At 42.0% G+C, this 27,500-nt stretch overlaps 1 protein-coding gene across 1 annotated transcript in view; it reads right to left on the bottom strand.

The window, feature by feature from the left end:
- Positions 1-27,500, bottom strand: part of POLA1 (DNA polymerase alpha 1, catalytic subunit) — a 477,386-nt gene that overhangs the window by 76,698 nt on the left and 373,188 nt on the right. Inside the window, exon 34 of the mRNA XM_088451643.1 lies at positions 9,510-9,626. Within this exon, the coding sequence (XP_088307769.1) occupies positions 9,510-9,626 (117 nt within the window). The remainder of the gene's footprint in view (positions 1-9,509; positions 9,627-27,500) is intronic.

Below are 27,500 nucleotides of genomic sequence, written 5' to 3'. Positions count from 1 at the left end.
AAAATGCTACGTTACAGTGTCAGCGGCTAAGACACTGTTACGTAGCATTTTGTATGCAGATACACCCGCAGTTGCACACAGAATATAGGCATGCCACATATCATTTTAATCTGCATATCATTTTAATCAGCAGAAGCTGCTTGTGCGTCTTATGTGCATCACTGTGTGAATAAGACGCATTTGAAGGAAAAGACGCCCGGCGCTACAGAGTCACACCACGGCATGGCACGACTGGAAGGGATGTTTAATGCGCAAGGAGGCTAGATGCATGAGGACACATCTGTACAATCCAGTTCATGTACAGCTTGAACCCCTGGCTACCACTGATTTATGTGCAAAGCCTGAGAACCCTAAGGAGCATGTCACCCAAGCAGTAACAGCAGTCATTTTTTGGGCAGGGTTACAGTTATTTACAGAAAGTATATCCTTTGAATGGTTCAATGCGCAGGCTGCTGGCAGAGCAGGTGGCATTAGTCAGCTGCCTATGCTTCCGGCACCTAAAGGGCACAGCTTAAATATATAAAAAAATAAAATGTCTCTGAAAGAGACATCCCTTTTTTACATGGTACTGATCCATATTTGCTGCCTGGAAGGTCACTGACATCATTATTCCGCTGTGAAACCAGCACAGGCGCCCGTCCCCAGTACTTCTCCCCTCTTCTTTTGGCGAAACATAACTGACTAGGAGCCAGCTGCCAGGCGAACAATTAAGTGAAAGTTAGATTTAGGATTGTTTAGTTTGTCCCATTACTTTTGTCCACTTAAAAAGTGGGAGGCACATATAGAAACTGTTGTAATTCCTACACCGTTCACCTGATTTGCATGTAATTACCCTCAAATTAAATCTGAAAGTCTGCAGTTAAAGCACATCTTGTTTGTTTCATTTCATAGCCATTGTGGTGGTGGATAGAGGCCAAAATATGTATGTATCTGTTTGTATGGATATATCACTGTCTGCATGTGTGCACCTATGTATATCGGGTGTCTGTATACATGGGGTCTCGTGATCCGAGGGAGGGAAGGAAACAGGCAGAAGAGACATAACAGTGCTGAGCTCCGGACGTCCCGTTCTCCGCAGGGACGGCTCCAGCTCTACTAGCACACTGTGCAAGTAATGTTGGAGTGCTCCCCACCCAGTAATACTTTTAACTGAACAAAAATAAAATATTTCCTATGTTTTATTTAAAGAAATTAATCCACAGGAAACAAAAAAATACAAACTAATCAATTTAAGCAAAATGTTAAAATGCATTGGCCCCCACATTGTAAAAAAACACACACACACACATAGGCCTTTACATGACAAAAGAACACACACATTAACACCACCAGGGCAAAAAAAAAAATAATACACATTGGCCCCCACAGGATAAAGACGAACACACACATTGGCGCTGACAGGACAAACAAGCCACAGTTTGGCCCCTTCAGGGTAAATAAAATAATAATTGATGCAATGAATTATGAATGTCCTCCCCAGGAAAAATAATAAAACACATTGATGCAATAAATTATAAACGCTCCCACAGAAAAAAGAATAATACACACATTGTCCTCTAAATTCAATTGTCGACTGCTCCTTGCCGATCATGGAGCATATTTTACACCCCATTTACACTAAAGTCCCAGGTTCAACCCAGGATTTTGAACACTGTGGACCCGGCTTCACATCCCGTTTCCACTGCACCTCGACCAGGGTTATTGCCGGGTCGGCTGCGCTCACATTGCACCCATGTACAGTGGAACCCTTCTGACGACGCTTGGATATGGCATCATCTCTAAGCGCCGCAAAATTCGGAAATCCCCATGCTGTAAACGGGACCCCGGGTCGTCCGACCCGGTTTACCAGTTTACACTGCCCTTTAACCCAGGTCCTACCCTGTGTCCAACCCTGCTGGTTTCCCGGGTTATTTTCTTGGGAGCCGTTTTCACTGAGGCCTGAACAGGTTTGCCTCGGCAATAACACAGGTTTTTCACTCAGTGGAAAATGGGCATTAATCTGAAATATAGATGTGAACTGAATGGTTCACATCTATATTTCACCTTACACACCAACATACACACTCCACCTGCTCACTGCAGTCACACACACTGCTCCTCGGCCACTCTTCTACCCCCCCACGCTCAGACTCAGCAAATGCCCCCTGCAGTCAGTCACAGACAGTGCTCCTCAGCTAGCCCCCTATCCCCTGAGACTCAGCACCTGCTGACTAGCGGAGCTGCTCACTACACACTTTACAGCTGTTGCTCTGCAGGCACCTCTCACCATCACTACCAGACCACGTCCATAAGATAGATGACTGACTGACAGCCTAAGCTGCTGGAGCCAGGCTGGAGAGAGGCCAGAAGGAGACTGTGTGAACGGAGGAGGGGGTCCTCCGTTCACACAGTCTCCTCCTGGCCCCTCTCCAGCCTGGCTCCAGCAGCTTAGGCTGTCACTCAGTCACAGTCAGTCAGGCTCCTGGCTGAGGCTCACTACTCACCAGTCGGTCCTCTGGTCCACCACAGTCCGCAGGTCCTGTGGGTTGCACAACACCAACCACTGTAGCCAGAGTCAGAGAGTGACAGCACCCGCCACCGCAGACACTGTTACTGACACTGTCTGACCACCCCACTCGCACCATACATGCTTCAGGTGGATCAGACTCACTGGGCCTGATTCAGAGCCACACGCTATTTGCGGACGGTCGTTCAGGAAAAGGGGGTGGCTATTCAAATGAACCGTTCGCTTTTTGCGGTCTGTTGACGCCTCCATGTCTGAACGAGCGAACAAAACTTGCGGTCGTTTTTTGGATAACTACGCCCCCTGTCCGCTCGCATGCTACATCATGTCCGCTATTTATTAGATTAATCGAGTACATCGACCAGCGTATGAACTGCTCGCTATTCTTGTGGTTGGTTTTTCCTACCACAATCTTGCGAGCAGTTCTGACTATAAAATAACCCAGTGACGTGGTCAATGACGCTGCTGTATTAATTATGCACACCCATAAAACGCCCGTTTTGACCTTTAAGCACGCCTGCGTTCTGATCTCCACTCCCCGTTTTCAAGCACCTTCCCCCTGTTACCACCCACATACGCCTCCTCCTGTCACTCAAAATAGCAGGCATTCTCTATTTAGCGAACAAACGATTTTCGGCCGCACTGACTGGTTCGCGCATGCGTATTAAAATCCGTACGAATGCGCAGTTGGGCAAACATCGCTCGGAACGAACGAGCAGCCGCTTACGAGCGGCTCTGAATCAGGCCCACTGTGCGCAGACAGGGATGGCCGCAGCGTGATATCACACGCTCTTTTAAGGGGTCACGCACGGCCCGACCCTGGCTGGTTGACAGTGGGTGTGTTGTCAAGCCAGAAAGCAAGGCAGGGCAGTGGGGACAGGCGCAGGCCAGCGGGGATTCAGACACAACGAACGCACTTAAGTTAAAAGGGCCAGAGGGAAAATGGCAGCGGGAAATCAGCATACTCACTGTGGATGGCGCCCTTGCGCGGACCCTCAGGAGGAACGTGCCTAGAGCTGGTCCTGCTTCTCCGCTTACCTGGACACAGAGCACCGGAGCTAGGCAACAAAGACCTGCTGCACAAACGGCTCTGAGCACACCACGCAGCGCCGCTGTCCCAACGTGCTATCATGACGTCGGTAGACGCAATAGCCACTAGTCACCCTCCCATTGTTGTTCTCAGGGAAGCCTACCACTCATGCTGTTCGGCGCTACAGCCAGCCAATGAGGTGGGACGGGAGGGGCCATCTGGAGGCAGAGAGGGGAGGGTGGGAGACAGAGCAAATAGCTGCAGATTACACAAAGGACCTTATTCAGAATCGGTTGCAAGTGCTGATGCGCTCGATGGTTTGTCCTGTCTATGTTGATCGACAGCTTGCCCCGTTTGGTAGGCGGGCCGGGGGGGGGGGGTGGTTTCCAACACGGAGGCGTTCCTTTACGAACGCCTACCGTTTTGTGGGCGGCCGCACTGACATCAGTGATGTCAGTGGGGAGCTTCCTGCTCCATCAGAGCAGAAAGCTCTCTGGGGCTTACGAGTGCCCAGACCCAACCTTAGGGTCTGGTCGTAAGCCCCGATGGTCTCGATGGTGATAACCATAGTGACCATCAACCTGGTCGGTCGTTAAGCTGTGGGTGGTAACCCACAGCTTAACGATCGACAAGGAGGCGGCCGTTCAGGAAGCAAGCGGCCTCCCTGATTCAGGGCGACCGCTTGCAACTAATGACCGCCTCTGAATGAGGTCCAAGGAGCTGCTGCTGGAAGAAGCCCAGTAAGTTATCTCTGTAATGACTTCCTACTGAGGAGAAAGGATTGGTGTGTGTGTTACTCGGAGGATTTTAAGGAACATTTCAGTGAAAACCCGATCAAAATCAGTTCAGTAGTTCTACAAGACTCTCTAAAGCTGGGTACACACTTGTCCAATCAGACCCCAGATCAGACTGTTTATACAATCCTTCTGCAGACTTGTTTGCAGATTCTACATCCAATCTATGCATACACACTTGTCCAATTTTTCCGCAGACCTCCAATCTGTATCCGCTAAAACAGTCTGATGAAAGGATTGCATCACCATACGCACTCTTCCAATCTTTGGCAGACCGGTTGCAACGGCATCCACTATACAATTTTCTGTCAAATATCTGTCCAATCTTGGAATGAAAACCTGGTAATGTATGGGAGCAAATGACAATCGTCCATTTGCTCGCAAACACTGGAAAATAGCCAAGAATGGTTGTTCAGACAAATTGGTTAAACCACACAAATGTAACCAATTTGAACAATTTTTTAAATGCCTTTTTCAGTGTTTAAAACCATATGATTGACTGTCATTTGCTCCCATACATTACCAGGTTTTCATTCCAACCAGCCAGATTGGACAAATATCTGACAGAAAATTGTATAGTGGATGACCTCCTTAACTGGGATGAATTGGGAGAATAGTTGGACAAACCAGTCTCAGGAGCGTACACACTTCTAAATTGGTCTTGTGATTGGCGATCTGGTCTCCTGATTTTTCAGCAGGTTTAAAAATCTTTTCACGAGACCAAGATTGTATGCAACCAGTGGTCTTGTGAGCATACACACTCTAACAATGTCTGACAAACCAGTTGGTCTGCAGTTGGATTGGATGAGAATTGGACAAGTGTGTACCCAGCTTAAGGAAGTCATGTGTAAACACACAGCAGTGTTGTAATTTGGGTAAAATCACCAAGTTCACTACCTTTCCTCTCTTATTGACTCTCTGCAATCCAGTTTTTACCCCGAACACTCCACTGAGACTACTCTCAAAACAAAAAGAATCAATGATCTACTTCAACTTGCTGGACCTCTCTTTGAATTTCCCCAATGCTCCACGCTACCTCACTTTTTGTAACTCCTTATCTTACAGTCCTGCTGAAGCTTCATCCTCAACAGAAGAACTTTGAAAACCAAATATGGGGTAAAGAGTAAAAATGTGGACCCCTTAGCTGTCACTAAATCTTCCTGCTTCAGTGACTAAGTTGCCATTTGCGGTGAATAGAAAAAAAGACACTGGCCATTAAATTATCTTTAGAAAGGAGACATGTCTGCTGCACTAGAATATCAAAGGGCAGCTATCAAGTTAGCTATGTAGAGATAACTAAACCTTATACAGATTGCATTTGCTAGATCCTACATTTGTCTCAAAGTACTTCGGGGAGTGCTGGGAAATGGAGTTGACCTGTCATCCTGGTGAACTTGTCCGATTGGTGGTAGCTTTTGGGGAATTAAAGCTGTATTAATAGGACAATTCTATGTATCACCTTTATGAAAAATACATAAATGATGCTAGTAGGCGATAAGCCAGCTGAAGCTTAATTATTATTTTCCTAAGCAAATAACATATTCCATATTGAAGATCTTGTAATGAGGACACATTATTTATTTTATTTATTAACAGTTTCTTATATAGCGCAGCATATTCCGTTGCGCTTTACAATTGGAAACATTGATAGAACAAAACAGGGTAATAACAGACAGACATAGAGGTAACAGGGCCCTGCTTGCAAGCTTACAATCTATAGGGAAACAGGCATTGATACACAAGGATAGGTGCTATATATATTGCAATTTGGTCTGGCCAGAATGCAGAGTTTCTTGGTGGGCTGCTTGATCCAGTCACATAGGAATGTCGGCAAAATGTCAGGAGTATGTGAAAGAAAGACAATATGTGAGGTTATGTATGGACTGTGAGAGGGGATGTGATAAGACATGGAAGCTATGAAGGTTATGTGGTCGGTTCTGGAATATGATAAGCTTGTCTGAAGAGGTGAGTTTTCAGGGAACGCTTGAAGGATTGAAGAGTAGAGGTAAGTCTTATTGTGTGTGGTAAGGCATTCCATAGAGTAGGTGCAGCCCGAAGAAAGTCCTGTAACCGTAAATGGGAGCAAGTAATGCGTGGGGATGAGAGACGCAGTTCTTGTGCTGAGCGGAGAGGTCGGGTTGGGAGATATTTTGAGATGAGTGAAGAGATGTATGTTGGTGTAATTCGGTTAATGGCCTTATGTGTAAGTAACAGTATTTTGTATTGAATACGGTAGAAAACTGGCAACCAATGGAGGGACTGACAGAGCGGGGCAGCAGATGATGAACGTTTGGCAAGGAAGATAAGCCTCGCAGCTGCATTCATAATGGATTGTAATGGCGATAGCCTGTTTTTGGGAAGACCAGTAAGGAGACTATTGCAATAGTCAATGCGGGAAATAATGAGTGCATGGATTAGAGTTTTTGCAGTGTCTTGTGTGAGATATGGTCAAATTTTGTATATGTTTTTTAGATGTATGTAACATGATTTTGAGACAGATTGAATGTGGGGAACAAAGGACAATTCAGAATCAAGGATGACACCAAGGCAGCGAGCTTGTGGGGTGGGGTGGATTGTTGAGTTATCAACAGTGATAAAGAGATCAGATTGGTAACTGTTATTGGCCGGTGGAAATATAATTAATTCTGTTTTAGAAATATTAAGTTTCAGGTAGCGAGATGACATCCAAGATGAAATGGCAGAAATACATTCAGTGACACGGACCAATACAGATGGTGATAAATCTGGAGAGGATAGGTAGATTTGAGTATCATCCGCATACAGATGGTACTGAAATCCAAAAGAGCGGATTAGTTTGCCAAGAGAGGTGGTATAGATTGAGAATAGCAAAGGACCTAAGACAGAGACATGGTACCTACTTGTCAGGAGTGACAGCAATGGTGATCAGCAAAGCATTCTCATATATGTAATATTTGCACACTTGTGGTTAATGATTGAAAAAATATTTGGGGGGGGGGGGGGGGGGGAATGGGAGTCTGTGATAAGTACTACCTCCCATAACATATCCAGGGATTTGTCAGTGAATGAGTTAAGGATTCTCTTAACACCAAAATGTGTAGGGTTTACACTGCTCATTTAAACTTGGATGTGCAGTGGATGTTTTTCGCAATGTGAAATAAAAGTGGTGGGAGGGTGAGGTCAGAGGGGTACCAAAAACAAGAAAAATCTGTAATCATTCACAAGTGGTAAGCCACTGGGCTTACAACCAGCTTTGGATTTTTGTATTTTTTTTTTTAAAGCATAATAAGCTTAGCTGAGGCCAAGCAAAGCGGAGGCCTCTAACACTCAAACAGACTCCATGACAAAGAAATCATAACACCATATAATACAGACTCAAGGACCCGAAGAGAAAGCCTTGCCTTGTATGAGCTCGGCTACATTTCAACAGTTGACATATACCTTTGTTTACTAAGGAATTTCCTAGAGGGTATACATTACACAAAAACTAAAGCTGGATAGGGATTAACTCCTGCTGTAAAAGAGAATATGCTATTTGTATTTAAGTTTAGTGTGCCAAACACATTATTGTATGAATTGCCATTATGGAAAAGGAAAAGCCGTATACCAACTACAAGTGCGAATAAATAAATAAAAACACTTATCTGGCATCACACCTGTGATAAAAAGTTTTTTTTTTTTTTTTATAACCACAATTTCATACAAACATGGCATCTATATTAACAAAGCTATGCATTAGTTATGCCAAATTCTCAACATGTCTCCAGCTAGAATATACAAAGCATTCAGTAGTTCGTATTTATCTTAATACAGTCACTAGTAACTGAAAACCATGCTTAAAAAGTCAGTATCTCTAATCATCTTCCTGAACAAGAACTTTCTATGCACTGGGCCAGATAGCCCAGTGGTCCTGGAATCACATCAAAGTAATTCAATGGGTGGTTAAGACCCATTTCAGGGGCAATTTATGATTTGAAACATTGTGTCCAGCTCCATGTGACCGTAATATAGGCATACACAAGAAAAGGGAAACACTGACATTTTCTGTACCAGGTGTGCATCAGTCACAGTAATTACACCTTATTCCTGCACATGCAGTCAAAAAGAACAGATAGACACTGGAGAGGAGTTTTATCAAATCTTGGATAGAGATAAAGTGACAACTAATCAGCATCTAATTGTTATTTTACAGGCTTTACAAGAAACATGACAATTATAAGCTGATTGATATGGGCAACTTCTCCACTTTTATCTCTCTCCAAGATTTGATAAATCTGCCCCTGGGTTCCTGTGGATGATATATATGCTGGGCTCAAACAGTGTTAACATGCCATTACCCTTAGAATACACTGCCCATATTGCATTTAAAAAGAATGTGATGCTGCACATAATACACAGTACAAAGTGTCAAAAATTCACTTAGTTATTTGAATTTAGTTATCGATGCATATTAAAATTCCCATAGAAAGATGTGGTGTTACTCACTAAGCTCAACCTCACCCATTGCCATTACACTGTAAGCTCTAATGAGCAGGGCCATTTCTCCATCTGTCTTATCTGCACTCACATTGTCCACCTTTGCTCTCTTGTATCTTCTGGCTTATTCTTTATGAAACTACTGTGTTTTATATACAAGATAATATCTGGCGCTGACTTTAGTGTATATAAATGCAACTTTGTGTAAACACCTTACATGTGGATAAATTGTACCCTGTATGACCAGGACTTTGTCTGTCCAATGAACAACCTTCTTCTTTACTCGCGTTACGTGAGCTATGTACACAAAAATATATTATCTATCTATATAATAATCTCCTAAGGTCTGTCCTGTCTCCAACATCCAAAGCACAGTGGTAGCGACACCCGTCCAATGGCTCCCACTGCAGCGAGCATTGGGACAGACCTTAGCCGGAGGGCCAGTCTGTGTTAAGATAAATATATACAGCTGGCAGGGGGCAGTACTGAGCAGCAAGCAGGGAGGGGGTGAAGCAGCGGGCGGTCATATGCCGGGTCCCATCACTAGTATATACAGTATTCATTTGTATACAATGTTGCAGTTCAGAGCTTTATCCCCATTGTAGGCAGATCGTGGTTTTGTACATAAGGAAAACAATGATTAAAGTAAATAAAAACAATTACTACAGGAAAATGTGTTCACATAATTATTTACAGGACAGTCTATAACATCACAGTTTATACTCACTTCTGGTCTAAGAGTGGCTTTCATACAGGTCTGACAAATCGGTCCATTGCGGGAGAAATTTAGAGGAAGGCGACGTGTCTTGCTCTGGCAGGTCTGTTCTTCACATACTAGCCAACCCTGAAAATAAAAATATATATACTAAACATCACATTACTTACATTATCAGTCAGTAAATGTGAATCAAAATAATAGGAGACTGACAAGGCCAAAGGAATGAGATCTCAAAACAGTAACCGTAATGCAGGGTACATAATTTAATTCATAAAATACTAAAAGGTTTTATTTTTTTCCCTTTTGGCATGCTATATTTGTTTTCAGTTTCCTGATATCTGTGTGAATATCAGATTTGTATCTGACAGGAAAAGCAAAGAATTGCAAACCAACAGTAAAAACAAGTGGTCTTAGAGGCCCTGATTCAGAGCCGGACGCTCTGACAGAGCGCTCGCACAGAATCAGGGCATTTTTTTCTTTATGGAGCGGCCTCCTGGCCGCTCGCATTGCTGTGAGTTGCCACCCACAGCTAATGCGAGCGGCCAGGATGATGGTCGCGATGGTCTCATCGGGCTTGCGACGAGACCTTTATGATAGGGTCTCGTGGCCGCAAGCCCCAGAGAGCTTTCGGCTCTAACAGAGCCCAAAGCTCTACCACTGATATCACTTGTGATGTCAGTGGGACCGCCCCCAGACAGTAGGCGTTCTCATGGGAACGCCTCCGTCTGGGCAGCCACCCCCCCGGTCCACCCACCAAAGGGGGCGTGCTGTCACTCAACATCGACAGCATGCCCCCTTTGGTGCGAGACCCGAAGCGACGGATTGCGACCGTCGACCCGGTTGCGAGCGCTCAGCGCTCGCGTCTGAATCAGGCCCAGAGTTCAGATACTACATCATACAACTACATCTTTTCCCAAAAACAAACTAAATCCATCACCTGTGAATCATGTCCCCTGCATTTGGAATACCAATAGTGGACTTAGGGTCTGATTCAGAGCCGGACGCTATTTGCGGACGGTCGTTCAGGAAAAGGGGGTGGCTATTCAAATGAACCGTTCGCTTTGCGGTCTGTTGACGCCTCCATGTCTGAACGAGCGGACAAACTTGCGGTCCTTTTTTGGATAACTACACCCCCTGGCCGCTCGCATGCTACGTCATGTCCGCTATTTATTAGATTAATCGAGTACATCGACCAGCGTATGAACTGCTCGCTATTCTTGTGGTTGGTTTTTCCTACCACAATCTTGCGAGCAGTTCTGACTATAAAATAACCCAGTGACATGGTCAATGACGCTGCTGTATTAATTATGCACACCCATAAAACGCCCGTTTTGACCTTTAAGCACGCCTGCGTTCTGATCTCCACTCCCCGTTTTCAAGCACCTTCCCCTGTTACCACCCACATACGCCTCCTCCTGTCACTCAAAATAGCAGGCATTCGCTATTTAGCGAACAAACGATTTTCGGCCGCACTGACTAGTTCGCGCATGCGTATTAAAATCCGTACGCATGCGCAGTTGGGCAAACATCGCTCGGAATGAACGAGCGCCCGCTTACGAGCGACTCTGAATCAGGCCCTTAGGGGGCTCCTACAGGGGACTGAACATGACAATTGCATGCCATTCTTACTTTTCACTCAACAAGAGCACCTCAAAAAATGCACTAAAAAATATTTTAATTTATTATTTGTACAATTTGAGGGTGCACACTTCTTACAAATTGCATTTTACCTTAAGTACCTTTGTGATTTGATTTGTTGCCCTAAAGGCCCCCATACATCAGAGATTGATTGCAGCAATCGATCAATTTGCAATCGATTGTGTGTACAAATCTTTCCCTTTTTCAATTGATTGTGGCATCTCTGCAATCGATTGAAAAAGGGAAAGATTTTTATACACAATCGATTGCAAATTGCACGATTGCTGCAATCAATCTCTGATGTATGGGGGCCTTTACTTTGTGTTCTACTTTTAATTACAAATCTCAAGAGTGATTCTTTCACAAACTACATGTTTGTAACAACTAAACTTACATTAAATCAGGAAATTTTAAACATGCTCTGAGGGAACAAACCTTGAAGAGACAAATTTTTTTGAATTTATGTATTCTCAGTCATGAACTTTACATAAATTAAGTACTTTGGAAATGTAAGCAGTCAAAATGCATAACTGCAAGCAACTAAAATGTAAAGGAAAAAGGCCTTTGTTTTGTAAGTACAAGTGACTAAAATGTTTTGTGCCTAAAAATAGTCAGAATTTATCAGCTGTCAGGCGGTAAAGAACATTTTTCTAGGAGACAAAATTATTAAATTTTAAAGACTCTAAATTTGTGACCTTATTTGATTCTAAAAAGTCATGCACACAACAACAAGCAACTGCACAGCTAAAGGTGCTAAATGTTTAATGCAAGGCGTATTTCTGTAGATCACAGTAAGCAATTCTGGTTGCTCCAAATATTATTTAATCTGTAATGCAATGGAAAACTGACTGCAGAATTGTTAACTCTTTTACATAAAGCAAAGTGTAATTTAGGTTAGTGGTCCTTTACAACCCCCTTAATGGAATACTTAGGCCTTGTACACACTGGTGTTAGTCAATTTAAGGCTAGTAAGATAAATCTAAAGAAGTATGACTGACACTAGAAACTAGGGGCATAGCTACCCCTTGGCCAGGATGGCACTCTCCAGTGGCACCTGTCAAGTGTGGGGGGGAGCTGTCCGGCGGTGCCACCCGTGGCCAGGGCGTAGAATCAGAGAGGGACTGCCAGGACTGGGGTCCTGGGTCCGGCCCTGGCTTCTACCCAGTGTAGATGTCCAGGGCCGGGCAGCCCTGAACATCTACACTAGATAAGCAGTGTGCACGCGCTGCATTGCTGCGCCGTCAGACTGAGGAGTCACCTACAGCGCAGAGGGGGATGGGGGCTGGCTGAGTAGTAGACAGAGGGGGGGCTGCCTGAGTAGTAGACAGAGGGGGGGGGGCTGGCAGAGTAGTAGACAGAGGGGGGGGGGGGCTGGCAGAGTAGTAGACAGAGGGGGGGGGCTGGCAGAGTAGTAGACAGAGGGGGGGACTGGCAGAGTAGGAGACAGAAGGGGGGACTGGCAGAGTAGGAGACAGAAGGGGGGACTGGCAGAGTAGGAGACAGAAGGGGGGACTGGCAGAGTAGGAGACAGAAGGGGGGACTGGCAGAGTAGGAGACAGAAGGGGGGACTGGCAGAGTAGGAGACAGAAGGGGGGACTGGCAGAGTAGGAGACAGAAGGGGGGACTGGCAGAGTAGGAGACAGAAGGGGGGACTGGCAGAGTAGGAGACAGAAGGGGGACTGGCAGAGTAGGAGACAGAAGGGGGGACTGGCAGAGTAGGAGACAGAAGGGGGGACTGGCAGAGTAGGAGACAGAAGTGGGGACTGGCAGAGTAGGAGACAGAAGTGGGGACTGGCAGAGGAGATAGAAGGGGGACTGGCAGAGGAGACAGAAGGGGGACTGGTAGAAGAGACAGAAGGGGGACTGGCAGAGGAGACAGAAGGGGGGGGCTGGCAGAGGAGAAAATATGGGGGGGCGTATGTCCATTACTTTGCCAGGGGTGTTCAGACCCCTAAATACACCCCTGCTAGAAACCATTCTTTCTAGTATCACCGTACAGACGACAGCTGTAGTAAGTGGATCGGTACTATTACTTTTTTTGTTTTCAAAATGCATATTGTACTAATTATATAACAAGTATAATGGAAACTGATTCACACTTTTTGATCTCATTCAGCAACAAAATTTTCCAAGCAAGAGACAAACCAAAGCACTGTTCATTGGGAATTGAAAATATGTGAAGTTGGTCTACAAACTCCTGTTCTACAAACAGTCAACAACCACTTTATAAAGGTCTTGACTGTTAGATTAGTGCTTGTTAGGGTACAAAAGTACTTCTTTTTTTCATCTGCTCTGTTAATTTTTTATACAAGCACCAGTATAACATCAGTTCTTAATCCAGATTGTGAAGCAGTCTAAAAGGAGCTCATCTGTGCACCTACTGTATATGAAGATAGCAGACATTTCAATGATTTGTATATGTTTTTTACTTTTGAATGCCTTCATTTTACTCAAAATAGGTCTCAATGACATAATGACTAATAGTCAAAGCTGCTGCAACTGACTTTAAAGGTATAGTCTATATAAAATATACATATCGGATATATATTCAATGTGGGCAAAAGCATTGCTAAAGCACCTGTGGTGAAAACAAACAGCAACTGTATCTTTAGCAAATAGGCCAAAAACACACTAGTCATTTCTATGGAAGATATAATGTAATTTGCAGTCACTTCCTCACAGTTCTAATTAACATTAGAGGTCTTTTCTTGTTTATCACATTTCTATTCAATCCTTATTTAGGTTTGTTTGCCCTTCCTATCCGTTTATCTCGCTTCACAAATGACAATAACTAATGTTATTGTCAGTGGAAATTAAACACAAGAGTGCAAGCAAGCAGACTGTATTTTCCTTGGGAAAAACTATTAAAAATACTTACACCATGTGTTTTATATTATGTTGTTAATTAAAGCAGCAGGTTTCTATGGGCATAAAGGCAGCTCCGCTACGTTATGCCTGGTTTACTAGATTTCAACAACACAAGCAGTGATCAAACTGGATTCATACATTGTGGATGCCAGGGACAAATTAATTAAAATATTTGAGTTCATAAGTCCCATCAGTTCATGATACAAAGAACAACCCATCATCTGTCTCCAGGTCATTCCTAATTACAGAACTTGACTTCCCTGCCGATGCGCTCTTCTGTACTGTATTTACCCTATGATATGAGTTCTGCAGCTCGCGTCCCCATTCAAGCCAGTCTCTCTCTTCCTGGGGAAGGTACCCTCTTCTCTTAGGCACCCGCTTCTACCTACACCCCCAGTGCTGAACAAACAGACAGGCACTTTCTCTTGTGGTTTCCAAATCCTGGCTTGCTCAACGCTCTTGCAGAGGGTCTCTTTTCTAGGTCACTTGTGTTGTTCTCAAAGGCTGGCTCTGCAAGATATCCTTTGCCTACTTCATTTGCCCTACCTTCCGGCCACTTAATCCTTCTGCTGGGAGATGTAGTCTACCACGACACCATTACAGAATCCGTGCAGCTGCTCCTGGTGTATTCCCAAGTCCCAGCTCTCTAGTACCTACTGCAGAACTCGATCATTTATGGTAAATAAGTAGCTCGCCTTCACTGTCACATATACAAAATTTTTTTTTCAAAAGTATTCACCTTATGTAACAATTTAGTGATTGAAAGGTGGAAATCTGTGCCACAAACAATCCATCTTTCACTATTTCTAGTAAAGACTCTCACAAAAGAGAGCTTTTCTGTTTTAAAAATAAACAGCCACTAAACTCTGTAGAACCTTCAAAGTGATAGTTGGCTTCTCTATGGCTTCCCTCACAGCTCTCTTTCTTGCTCTTACGCTGAGTTTTGAGGGACAGCAGTGCCTGGGTGGTAGAATGCAGCTTCCATTTCCTAATAATTGATCCAACGGTGCTCGCTGGGATATCAAAGCACTTGGATATTATTTTGTAGTCTTTCCAAATCTTGTGTATATGTCTATAACTATATATTTAGTTTTATTAGACTGGTCTTTGGTGTTCATTTATACAATTTTTCACACCAATGTTATTAGGGGGTCTTTTATCCATAAAAGCTGACCTCTTTCAATCAATGATTCACAGCAGAGGCGATTTGAAAGATTTTTTAGGGCAAGGTATTTTCATCTGCACGTGTTGAATACTTTTGCAAGTGTATGTGTATACAGTTTGAGTCTCCCATATTCAAATACAGAATATTTTTAGCAAGACTGAAACCTTTGCTTTTTGTTGGTTCAATGTACTCAAACTTTGTTTAAGGCACAAAATAATTCAAAATTAAGTATAAAATTACCTTCAGACTTTGTGTATATGAAACATAAATGAATTTAATTTATGTACACAAACTTTGAGCCTCAAAATTATTGAAAATATTGTCTAAAATTACCTGCAGGCTGTGTGTATAAGGTGTAAAGAAAACATAAATGCATTCTGTGTTTAGATTTGGATCCCATTCTCAAGATAATTATTTCATTATTATTCAAAATACCCCTGGTTATGGGAGACTCAACCTGTGTGTATATATATATATATATATATATATATATATAGTCACTAAATGACCCAGCACGCACCTTCCATATAGACAATATGCCGCGGTGCCCGCTGTAGGTACAAATATTGGACTCCAAAAAGCGGCACTCAGTGGACAGATTAAATAAGTGAAGATGGTACTGTAAGTGCTTGCAACGTTTCGGGCTTTTAATCCACTATGGTCAGGCTACAAAACAAAGCCTTGTAGCCTAACAATGGACGATTAAAAGCCCGAAACGTTACAAGCACTTACTGTGCCATCTTCACTTATTTAATCCGTCCGCTGAGTGCTGCTTTCTGGAATCCAATATTTGTACCTACAGCGGGCACCGCGGCATATTGTCTATATATATACAGCTTGTGGCTTGGCACTAGTGCTGTTGCTGGGTGCCTTCTTAGAATGTGCATATATGCAAAGTATTTCCTAGAGAAGCGTGCTGAGCCCCCTTGGGAAAGAATAAAGCGGCACTCCAATGTTGAAAAAATACAAAGTGTATTAAGACATCAAGTGATACACCGAGCAAGTCGACGTTTCAAGGTCTCTTCGGACCTTGTCTTCAGTCATTACAATTGGCATATATATATATATATATATATATATATATATATATATATATATATATATATATATATATATATAGATATGTATACACATACATACACACAATGGTGCTTGAAAGTTTGTGAAGCCTTCAGAATTTTTTGGCCTAAAACTACCTCAGATTTTAACACAAGTCCTAAAAGTAGATAAAAAAGAACCAAATCAAGCAAATGAGACAGGCTCATTTTTTTATGAGGAAAATAATCCAATATTACATATCTGAGTGGCAAAAGTATGTGAACCTTTGCTTCAGTATTTGGTATAATCCCCTTATACAGAGCCATTCCATGTCAAATCAATATACTTTTTGTTAAAATTTTACCTCACCAGCTCAGATTTTGTTCAAATTTGGTATATGTAGAGTATATATATGTAGTCTAAGAAAAATAAAATTCTATTTAACTATCTCATGCCGTTTCCAAAATATGTAAAGTTTTAAAAAATCTGTCAAAAACACACAGCCAGCATATTTTCAAACTGAAATTTTTGATCATGATTATCTCAAAAAGTGCGTCGACAAAGTAGTAAAAACAAATTCTGGAAATAGTCTATACCAGTTGTTCTCAAACTCAGTCCTCAGGACCCCACACAGTTCATGTTTTGCAGGTCTCCCAGCTGGTGCACAGGTGTAATCATTACTCACTGACACATTTTAAAAGTTAAGGCCCCCATACATCAGAGATTGATTGCAGCAATCGTGCAATTTGCAATCAATTGTGTGTAAAAATCTTTCCCAATCGATTGCAGAATTGCCACAATCGATTGAAAAAGGGAAAGATTTTTATACACAATCGATTGCAAATTGCACAATTGCTGCAATCAATCTCTGATGTATGGGGGCCTTGCCACAGGTGGAGCTAATTAGTTTACTTGTGACTCTGTGAGGAGACCTGGAAAACATTCACTGTTTGGGGTCCTGAGGACCAAGTTTGAGAACCTGTGGTCCATACTAATGTTAAATGTTTGTCAAAATTTAAAGGTGGGAGGATAATGGGTTCATAATTAAAAAATGTTTTAAACAGTAGTAGGCACTATGTTTGAAAAAAATCAGGGTAACTTTTAAATCCAATTATATGAGGGAACAACTAAAATTAGCTCAACACTCAATATTTTAATTAAATGTAAATTCTCTTAATTACTTTTTGTCAATATCTACATGTGAGAATATAGATATTATATATTCTCACATGTAGAGATTGACAAAAAGTAATTAAGAGAATTTACAAAAAAATCAAATATTGTAGGCCTAATTATAAAAGTTCCTATATGACTTTATTAACTAAAAACAATGAATAATGCTTGCAAGAAAATAATGATCTTCAATAATGTTAATGCATTGTTTATGAATCATGCTCATGAATCATTGTTCTCCTGAATCAATGGTGAGGAATCATGCTCAGTATTGCAGGCCACAGCACATGGGAAAGGCCCCTGTGATGCAGTTGGCAGCACAGTCAAGAGAATGGCAGCTAGAGCCAGCCTAGAACGTCCAGATGAGAACCAAATCCCCATACCTCTCCAACTTTATGATTGGACAGTAGAAAATATATCTGGAATTAATTTGATATTCACAATGCAAGACAACTACATTGTGTCTGAAACATTTTTGAATAATTGTTTCAGCCAGTCAGTAACTATTCAGGGAACACAACAATATAATGCTTTTATATCTGTTGATTCAAGTACATCAAAAATATCTGTGAAAACCTTTTATAAGGCTACAATATCATCTACAGTATTTGTTATAAAATCTCTAGAAAAACTCCAGTTAACACAAATAAATGGCTATATATCCGTTGTGTATAACATGAAATGGTGTCTTGCTTATATGATGAACAAGAATGAAGATAAGGACGAATTAAAAATGACCTTCCTTCATCCAGCTGAATCTTCACCATCATTCTTCTATCCAAGGAAGCCTGATGCACTATGGATACTTCTAATAGAGGTCTTATGCAAAGTCGACCCTATAACTCCAACTGGAAGAATTTATGTCATGTCTCCTGATGACACTAAAAACCACTGAAGCATTGTCAAACTATCTTCAGCTAACATTGTTGACTGACTAATAAAGTATTTCTATTCAACTAGATTAAGTATTAAACTAATGAAGACATCAAATCTATTATTACCTCTTACTACTTGTAATACATCCGGCTTTTTTTTTTTTAATAAACTACCTTGCTTTAAAATTATTTTTAACTATGAATCCATTATTAGCTCACTTTTAAATTTTGACAAACATTTAACATTAGTATAGACTACTTCCAGATATGTATTGAACTTTTTTGTCAACGCACTTTTTGAGATAATCATGATCAAAAATTTCAGTTTGAATTCAGAAAAAGTTTTTCATTACATAGCCTATCGTGTTGTATATCATAGGAAAGGGCATAAAAAACACAGTAAAATGATACCACTCCCACCTCTCTGGCTTAATGAGCAGAGCTGCTATGGCAATTTGAAAATATGCTGGTTGTGCATTTTTGACAGATTGTCGAAAACTTTACGGCATGATATATTTATATAAAATTTTGTATTTTTCTTAGACTACATATATACTCTCCATATACCAAAGGTGAACAAAATCTGAGCTTATGAAGTAAACTCAGTGTGTTGATTTGACACAGAATGACCCTACAGCAATAACTGCTTCTAAACGTTTCCGGTAATTGTTGATTAGTCATGAACATCGGCTTGGAGGAATTTTATCCCATTCCTCCGTACAAAACAGCTTCAACTCTGTTATGCTGGTGGGTTTCCTCCCATGAACTGCTTGCTTCAGGTCCTTCCACAACATTTTGATTGGATTAAGGTCAGGACTTTGACTTGGCCATTCCAAGACTTTAAATGTATTCTTCTTTAACCATTCTTTGGTCGAATGATTGTGCACTTTGGGTCCTCGTCTTGCTACATGACCTACGTTCTCTTGAGATGCAGCTCATAGACAGATGTCCTGACATTTTCCTTTAGCATATTCTGGTATAATTCAGAATTCATTGTCCCATCAATGATGGCAAGTCGTCCTGGGCTAGATGCAGCAAAACAGGCCCAAACCATGATCCCATCACCACCGTGTTTCACAGGTGGTATGAGGTTTTTATGCTGGAATGCAGTGTTCTCCTTTCTCCAAACAGAACGCTTCTCATTTAAACCAAAAGCTCTATTTTGGACTCATCTGTCCACAAACATTGTAATAGACTTCTGGCTTGTCCAGGTGATTTTTTTTTATTCTTTATTTAGAAAGCTCACAGAGAAGAACATTGAAAAAACACAAATGAGCAATTTTATTTTATAGCGATAAGTATATAAGGGTGGGGGGGTCAGTAAAGGGGGTGGAAGGGTGTTGGGTGGAGGACACAGGAATACCAAAGGAAGCAGAAGATCATACAGAGACCTAATGCTAGACAAAAAGCGCTATAAGGAAGAAAAACGTGTCATTTGGGGAGCAGGAAAGAAGAGTATGCAGTTAATTAGGGTGGCTTATCTCAGAGGAGTCAGATTGGGAGGAGCAGACTCAGGGCCTCATTCAGACCCACTCGCGAGCGGCTGTCCGCTCGCAAGTGGGTCGATGGTGTGCACTGCGCATGCGCACGACAGAGGGAGCTCCGTCGTGCGCATGCGCGAGACGCGACGAGCGAAGGACTTTCCTTCGCTCGTTGTGTCTGGTCAAAGGGGGCGTGCTGTCGATGTTGATTGACAGCACGCCCCCTTTGGTGGGCGTGCCTGCCAGACGGAGGCGTTCCCAAGGGAACGCCTACCATCAGAAGCCGGCCCCACTGACATCACTAGTGATGTCAGTGGGAGTGATTTTGGCTCTGATAGAGCCAAAATCACTCCTGGCCTTGCGGTTGAGAAACTCAACCGCAGGCTTCTGCTCGCACTGGCGATGGTCGCGATGGTCAAGACCATCGCGACCATCATACTGCACGCTCATATATGCTGTGGGTGGTGACCCACAGCTATACGAGCGTCCAGGAGGACGCTCCATATTTATGGAGGTGGGCCCTGATTCAGAGCGAGCGCTCTGGTCAGAGCGTCCGGCTCTGAATCAGGGCCCCAGTCATTGCGCATGAGTCACACATGGGCAGCGAGCGCAGGTGGCAATGTGCTATCGTATGAGAGTCACGGGGCCCATACCTGAGAAAACATATGGCCTCTATCGTGAAGATAGTAGGTAATGTTCTCCATTTCCGCTATATGTTGGATTTGTGATTTTAGGGCGGAGAGGGTTGGCGGAAAAGGATTTTTCCAGTTACGAGCAATCAAACTTCTAGCAGCAACTAGAATGTGGGACAACAATTTAACGGAGCGTTTGCTGAGATCTGGAGGGGGGTAACTTAAAAGGAAGGTCCATGGGTCTTTCGGAATAGGGTCTCCAAAGACCGTGTTCAGAAGAGCAAGAACAGAGGTCCAGAAAGGTTCAAGAGCTGGGCAGGTCCATCAGATATGGGCTAGAGTACCCCAGAGGCCACAATTTCTCCAATAAAGGGGTGAGGCAGAAGGGAACATACGAGAGAGCAGTACTGGGGTAAAGTACCAAGGGTAATACAAATTATAGGAAGTTTCTTTAAGGTGGGTAGAGATAGAGGTTTTAGCAATTGCCAGTCTCATGTCATCCTAAGCCTCTGTGTCAGGTGGAGGGCCAAGATCCATCTCCCAGGAGGATTCATGGGGATTAGTAATAGGCAGAGTAGGACCAATAAGAATGCCGTATATTTGAGAGATCATCCCTTTAGACATAGGGCAATATTTACAGATTTGTTCAAACGGGGTGAGGTCGCGGAGAAGTGGGGCCTGTGGTAGGGAACCTAAAAAATTTCGTATTTGGAAATAATCAAAGGGATTTAGGGATTGGGTTGGACATTGCAGTTGTAGGTCTGGGAGGGAGAGCCAGAGCCCTTGTGAACAAAAATCAGCAGGAAATTTAAGGGATGCTGTTATCCATGATTTCGTGTGGACCGCATGCAAACCTGAGAGGAAATTGGGGTTGCACCATATGGGGGTAAGAGGAGATATAGGGGTGGTAATATCAAATTTGAGTTTAATACCCATATGTATAGGAGGAATTAAGTGTTGGAGGAAGGTTAGAGGAAGGAGGACGGTGTTTCTTTTGTATGCCCCATAGGGAGGATAGGTCTGGGGAATTAATATAGCTGGATTCAATATCAAGCCAGGAGGATGTTCCACGGGGGGAGTAGGAGGAAACAATTTGAGAAAAAAGTGAAGCCAGATAGTAGAGCTTAAAATCCGGAAGGATGGACGAAGATAGTCGAGGGGGTTAACCATTCCATATAATACGGTTAATAGATTTCTGAAGGTTTTGAAGGAGGGTAAGGGGAACCGCCACTGGGAGAGTCTGGAAAAGGTAGAGCCACTTAGGGAGAATAGTATGTCCAGGTGATCTTTGGCAAACTGCAGATGGGCAGCAATGTTCTTTTTGGAGAGCTTTGACTTTCTCCTTGCAATCCTGCGATGCAGTGTCCTCTTGATGGTGGACTCATGAACATTCAGTTGCCTTATAGTTTTACCTTGGGTTCCTTTGTGACCTTACAAACTATTAGACGCCTTGCTCTTGGTGTGATCTTTGTTGGTCGACCACTCCTGGGGAGGGTAATAATGGTCTGGAATTTCCTCCATTTGTACAAAATTTGTCTGACTGTTGATTGGTGATGGTTTTGTAACTTTTTCCAGCCAGATGAGCATCAACAACTCTTCTTTTGAGGTCCTCAGAAATCTCCTTTGTTCGTGCATGATACACTACCACAAACGTGTTGTGAACATCAGACTTTGATAGATCCCTGTTTTTTTATTATAAAAAAAGACAGGTTGTCCACTCACACCTGAATGTCATCCCATAGATTGAAAAATAGCGGTCTCTAAATTCACCTTCAAAATATCTGCTAAACCTAAAGATACTTTTGCCACTCACCGATGTGATATTGGATCACCTCAAAAAAAAAAAAATGAGCGTGTCTAATTTTTTTGTCTCATTTGTTTGATTTGGTACTCTTTATCTACTTTTAGGACTTGTGTGAAAATGAGATAGTTTTAGGCCAAATTTAAACAGAAATAAAGAAAATTCTAAAGGGTTCACAAACTTTCAAGCACCAGACAAACTCTGCAACCACTGAACAGATTGTGATGCGGCTTACACCATTGTGTAGGTAATTTTCCCAGGCAGGTTTTAGGCTAAGGATCGTCACGATCGGTCCTCAGGGGGTTGTGGGAGGGGCTCCGTGGGGAGGGGATCCCTGCCCTGCTCTCAGCAAGTCTAAATTATTTTCAGCCCTATGCTCCGAAGGGGAGCTTTTGCTGTGAGAGGAGTCCAGAGCCTACAGTAAAGAGGGCAGCTGCCACCTGAGAAGACCCATTACAAAAGCACTGGTATACCTGCTGTTTAGGAACCCGTTATGTGCAGTGATCGCTGGAGTACCCTGTCATTTGGAGAGGCTGCAGCACTGTCCTCTGTGACGAGAATGACAGATGGTAGTCACTGAGGAGAACAGAGGGGCCGGCTCAGTACAAGTCCACACAGGTGGTTCCTGTGCAAGAGGCACGGCTCTGTACAAAGGAGCTGGTTTCCAAGTGGCAGAGATCACCAGAGTGGAGCCCACTGAGGGGTGAAGCGATGATGCTGCCTAGGGAGAGACAGGACACAGACTTCCACTCGAGCGGTGGAAGTCAGTGGAAGAGAATAGAAACATTGAAAGTCCTCTGTTCTACACTATGCTGATGGCGGATTACACATATACATATTTATTTATTATACACACAGCATTAAAATAGGCGGATACAAATAACGTCTTATTTTTTTTAATGCGCGTGTATAATGCATAGATACCAAAAAACCTATGGATTTAATAGACTTCATTTGTCCATATCTTCATATGGGCAACTTTAGGTTATGGATTATTCATTGAATATATAGTCAAACACCTAACTATAGTAACTGGTAGTGGCATAGAGGTGAAAGTTTAAACTGACCATTTCAATGTTTTTAAATGTATTTTTCTATGTATCTTTTAATGCCATAGAAATATATAATTATGAAGTGAAATGTATTTTATGTGAATATATAAAAGTCAAGTGGTACAGTCAATGCATATTTTTTTAAATACACAAAAATACTGTATTCAGCTCAAAAACTCTGTTCTCAGCAATAACAGGTCAGTACTTACTGCATTGTCGTGATGAAAGTATAATTCAGTTTTGTCTGACACCTGTCAATAAATCAAAGCGTGCACAGAAAGGTCCAGCAAATTGCAACAGACTTCAGGACATGGCATATGTGAATAGCATGTTAAAAATGTGCAATACTTCATATTAACCAGTGTTTAATTTAAATGGCATATAGTGGTGTATCAGCAAATTAAAAGATCAGTATGTTAAATGCAGTTATCATGTAACATACTGTGGCTATAAAATGTATTAACTTTCTTTGGGAAATTTCACACTTTACATCATGAAGGCAATTTAAAGCTTTTTTTCTTTTTAACTTCTAAGATACAGCAAATGGGATGATGATACTGTACATATAATAAATAATTGCCTAAGTATACAGCTAAATAAACACTGGTGTAATGCGTTGTCTCCTGAAGTATATTTTATTGATTTAAAAATAAATACATCTGTGTTTGTAAGATCCACCAGTTGTTAGTGCATTTCCAAGCATAAGTTTCATTACAACACCAATCAGGGCAAGCATACAAGATTATTTCAAAGACTATATGTCAAAGCCACTATAAAAAAAGAAATAATGAACAGAACTGTGAATATGTCTAGAACAGGACATCACCCAAAACACTGAAAAATATATAGTTTTCCATCATAGAGAAGGGGAAACAGTCCTTGGGACAATAGTTAGGCACTTCACAAATTTGCACTTGGTGGCAACACAGGAAACCACTGTGCAAGAAAACATTAAATCTTGCCTACAATTTTCGAGAGCCACATCTCCACTTTTGTAAACCTGCACTTTAGTAAATATACCCCAACAACTAGACTTTTGGCTTCAATGTGAGGCATTATATTTGGTGCAAGCATGCAGACTCACTCAACCCTATCCAAATCATCAAGCACAGTGGCAGAAGCCTACTGTTATGGGGTTACTCTATTGCTCCAGGGAAGGGAAAATTTGTCTACATCGAGTACAAAATGGATGGAGCAAGATCTAGACAATTCTTGCAAAAAATATGCGAAAGTCTTTAAGGGATCTAAAACTTGCGAAACGATTTATATTCCAACAAGACAATGTAAAGAATAATAATAAAAAAAAAAGACTTCTATCCCACTGGAAACATGCAGAATAATTTGAAAATTGTTTTTTCATCCTCTGTCAATTTCCATCCTGATGGAGCATTAGTAATATTACAATGTATAAGTGAAAACTAGTTTCCACCTGGTAGAAACTCTGATGTAACTACAGCCAAATGGGACTTTAACAAGTTAAAAAAACAATGGGGAAAAATACTTATGTAATCAATTATCTTTCTAAATTGTAATTGCTTGAATGTTGATTGTATTAACTACTATACTTTTTTTTTTTTTTTGAAAGATACCAAAATAAAGTTTAAAAAAACCCCAGAAAACCAATTGACATTTGGCAAATAGGTGTGCTGCTGCCTGTAGGTTGCGATTCTTAATTAAAAACATGTAATTATCTGCTGCTATATTGCACCTTATCCAAAATAAATCCATTTTGTGTTTCATGATGTAAGAAACCAAAACGTGAATAATGTCAAAAGGGTGAGAACTTTTTTTTATTAGCCATTGTGTAACGTGGATATGTAAAGTGCTCAGACAGGGTGAGCAGAGATTGGATTATGACAGAAAACAAATGAATGCTGATTTTAGGGCTCCAAGGAGTTTTACATTTACAGCATTCATGTGAGTCTACAGTCGACAACAAGTGTCCCAGTGCCTGCATGAAGCCTACAAGATGTTATTCACCATTTTCTAGAGCAGTGGTTCTCAAACTCGGTCCTCAGGACCCCACACAGGTCACATTTTCCAGCTAACCCAGCAGGTGCACAGGTGTATTCATTACTCACTGACACATTTTAAAAGTTCCACAGGTGGAGATAATTATTTCACTTGTGATTCTGTGAGACCTGGAAAACATGCACTGTTTGGGGACCTGAGGACCGAGTTTGAGAACCTGTGTTCTAGAGTCTAAACCAGTGGTGTCAAACTCGGCCCACCCAGCTAGAGTGGAACTATACATCCCAGCATGCCTTGCCACAGTTTTAGCATTCCCTAAGAGCAAAACTGTGGCAGAGCATGCTGGAATGTGCAGTTCCACTGCAGCTGGATGGCCCAAGTTTGACACCACTGGTCTAGACAAAAGGGGGGGAATTAGATTTGGCAAGATGTGTCGCCAAGGATCATGGTGGCACCTGGCTGCACGCACATTGGCCAATACAGTAGTGCTGACATCGCAAGTTTTCCTTCACACTTCTATGGGGTGCGAGGGAAACTTGTGATGCCGGCACGATGTGATGTGCCATTCCGGAACAACACATCTTGTCAATGTCACAAATTCAATTTTCCCCAAAGAGGAGACTAGATTGTGATGGCTCCATCCAGAAACCTGTGGCATCCATTTTGGTTTGCTGTATAGGTTAAGTGAAAGTAAATAGGCTGGCACAGTTATGTTATAATGAGAGGAATATTAAGCAAAAACACTTTTGTCAAGTACTTTTGTTGTGGACATTTTGCAGATCAATGTTCATGCAAATAAGGGATTCTCTCCATGAAAGAAGGACCAAAATATGAGGCCACTAAAATATGTCACTACACCTGTGAAAACGAATTATTTATGTAGCGTACACACATTCTGCAGTGCTTTACAGAGAGAATATTTTAGTCATTCACATCAGTCCTTGCCCCAGTGGAACTTACAATATATATTCCCTATATCTACAGACACACGCTAATACATTAGGGTTAATTGTTTTGTCAGAATCCAATTAACCTAGCAGTGTATTTTTGGACTGTGGGAGGAAACCCATGCATACAAACTCAACACTGTTAGTGCCTTACGGGAACTGAACCCAAGGCCTCAGTGGTATGAGGCACTAATGCTAATCACTATACCTACTGTGCTGCCTCTTTTTATTTTCAGTTTACCTTCAGCACCTGTAGCTTTCAGTGATGACCATAATGGGTGCTAATTCTGCATGTCTCTTGGCTCTCACAGTAACCAGGAGACCATCCACCTCCATTCCCTAAAGATATAACCTTTACAATTGCAGGTAACATTAACCATACTCTGCTAGCGACATGGCTGGAGAGTCAGGGGGTGTTAGATGCATTATCAAAATATTACTACGTTTCAAGTGAGTGATGAAGTCAGGAAAGTTACATGGCAAAAATGGCCCTAATACCTTCTTGCAATACAAGACTCTTGGCAGGAAAATGGTTAAAGTAGTATCTAGGGCAGAAAATTACTGGGCAATGTTTGTTCATTTAACTTTAATTATTTTGTCCTTGAGAACGGTGCTAATGAAACCGAATTTCTTCTGTGCTTGTGAAGAATGGTTTCAATGGACTGTAAACAGGGCCAAGCATAGACAAGGGAACTGGCTGAGCCTGGAGGTTGCTAGGTGATGCAGAATGTAAACCCACTAACTCGTTAAAGATTTACTTAGCTTTTAGGCAACTCTCTCAGGCCCTCCAAAGTTTTTAGAACATTGCCGATTCAGGAGGCCATTTGAAGGCAAGAATATGAACAAACTGCTTAGTTAGGCCTTGCTCAAATTCACGACTCTAATCGAAAAATTAAATAAAGTACACCGTAAGATGCTATCATGAGATTTGTGCATTTCTAGAAAGAAATTAAACTTTTAGAACTATACGCTAATAATTCTAGGCAATTACTGTAGCCAAACAAATGTCCCTTTCTTTCTTATGCAGTCTCTCCATAATACTAGTTGCATTCAATGCATATGAACTGTAATACATATGAATATAAGCTCTCACGAGCAGGGCCTCTACCCTCTTGTGCAACCCCTTATACGGTCATCTACTCCTCACTCGGGCACCTAACACCTGGTTGCTCACGCCCTGTCGCTAATTGGAGTACTATGATCACTAATGCAGCATTGTATATAAACCTTGTCCTGCACTGTATTGTACTGTAAGTCACCTGTTGCTTGTTCACTTATTTGTCTATGTACTATGTAAGGTGCTGTGGAACACTTGTGGCACCATATAAATAAAGGATAATAATAATAATAATGAGGAGA

This window comes from Taudactylus pleione, unplaced genomic scaffold (assembly GCF_031769625.1).
Source record: "Taudactylus pleione unplaced genomic scaffold, aTauple2 ptg000026l, whole genome shotgun sequence".
Lineage (NCBI taxonomy): Eukaryota > Metazoa > Chordata > Amphibia > Anura > Myobatrachidae > Taudactylus > Taudactylus pleione.
Note: the sequence above shows the minus strand (reverse complement) of the source record. Positions and strands in the feature narration are given on the sequence as shown.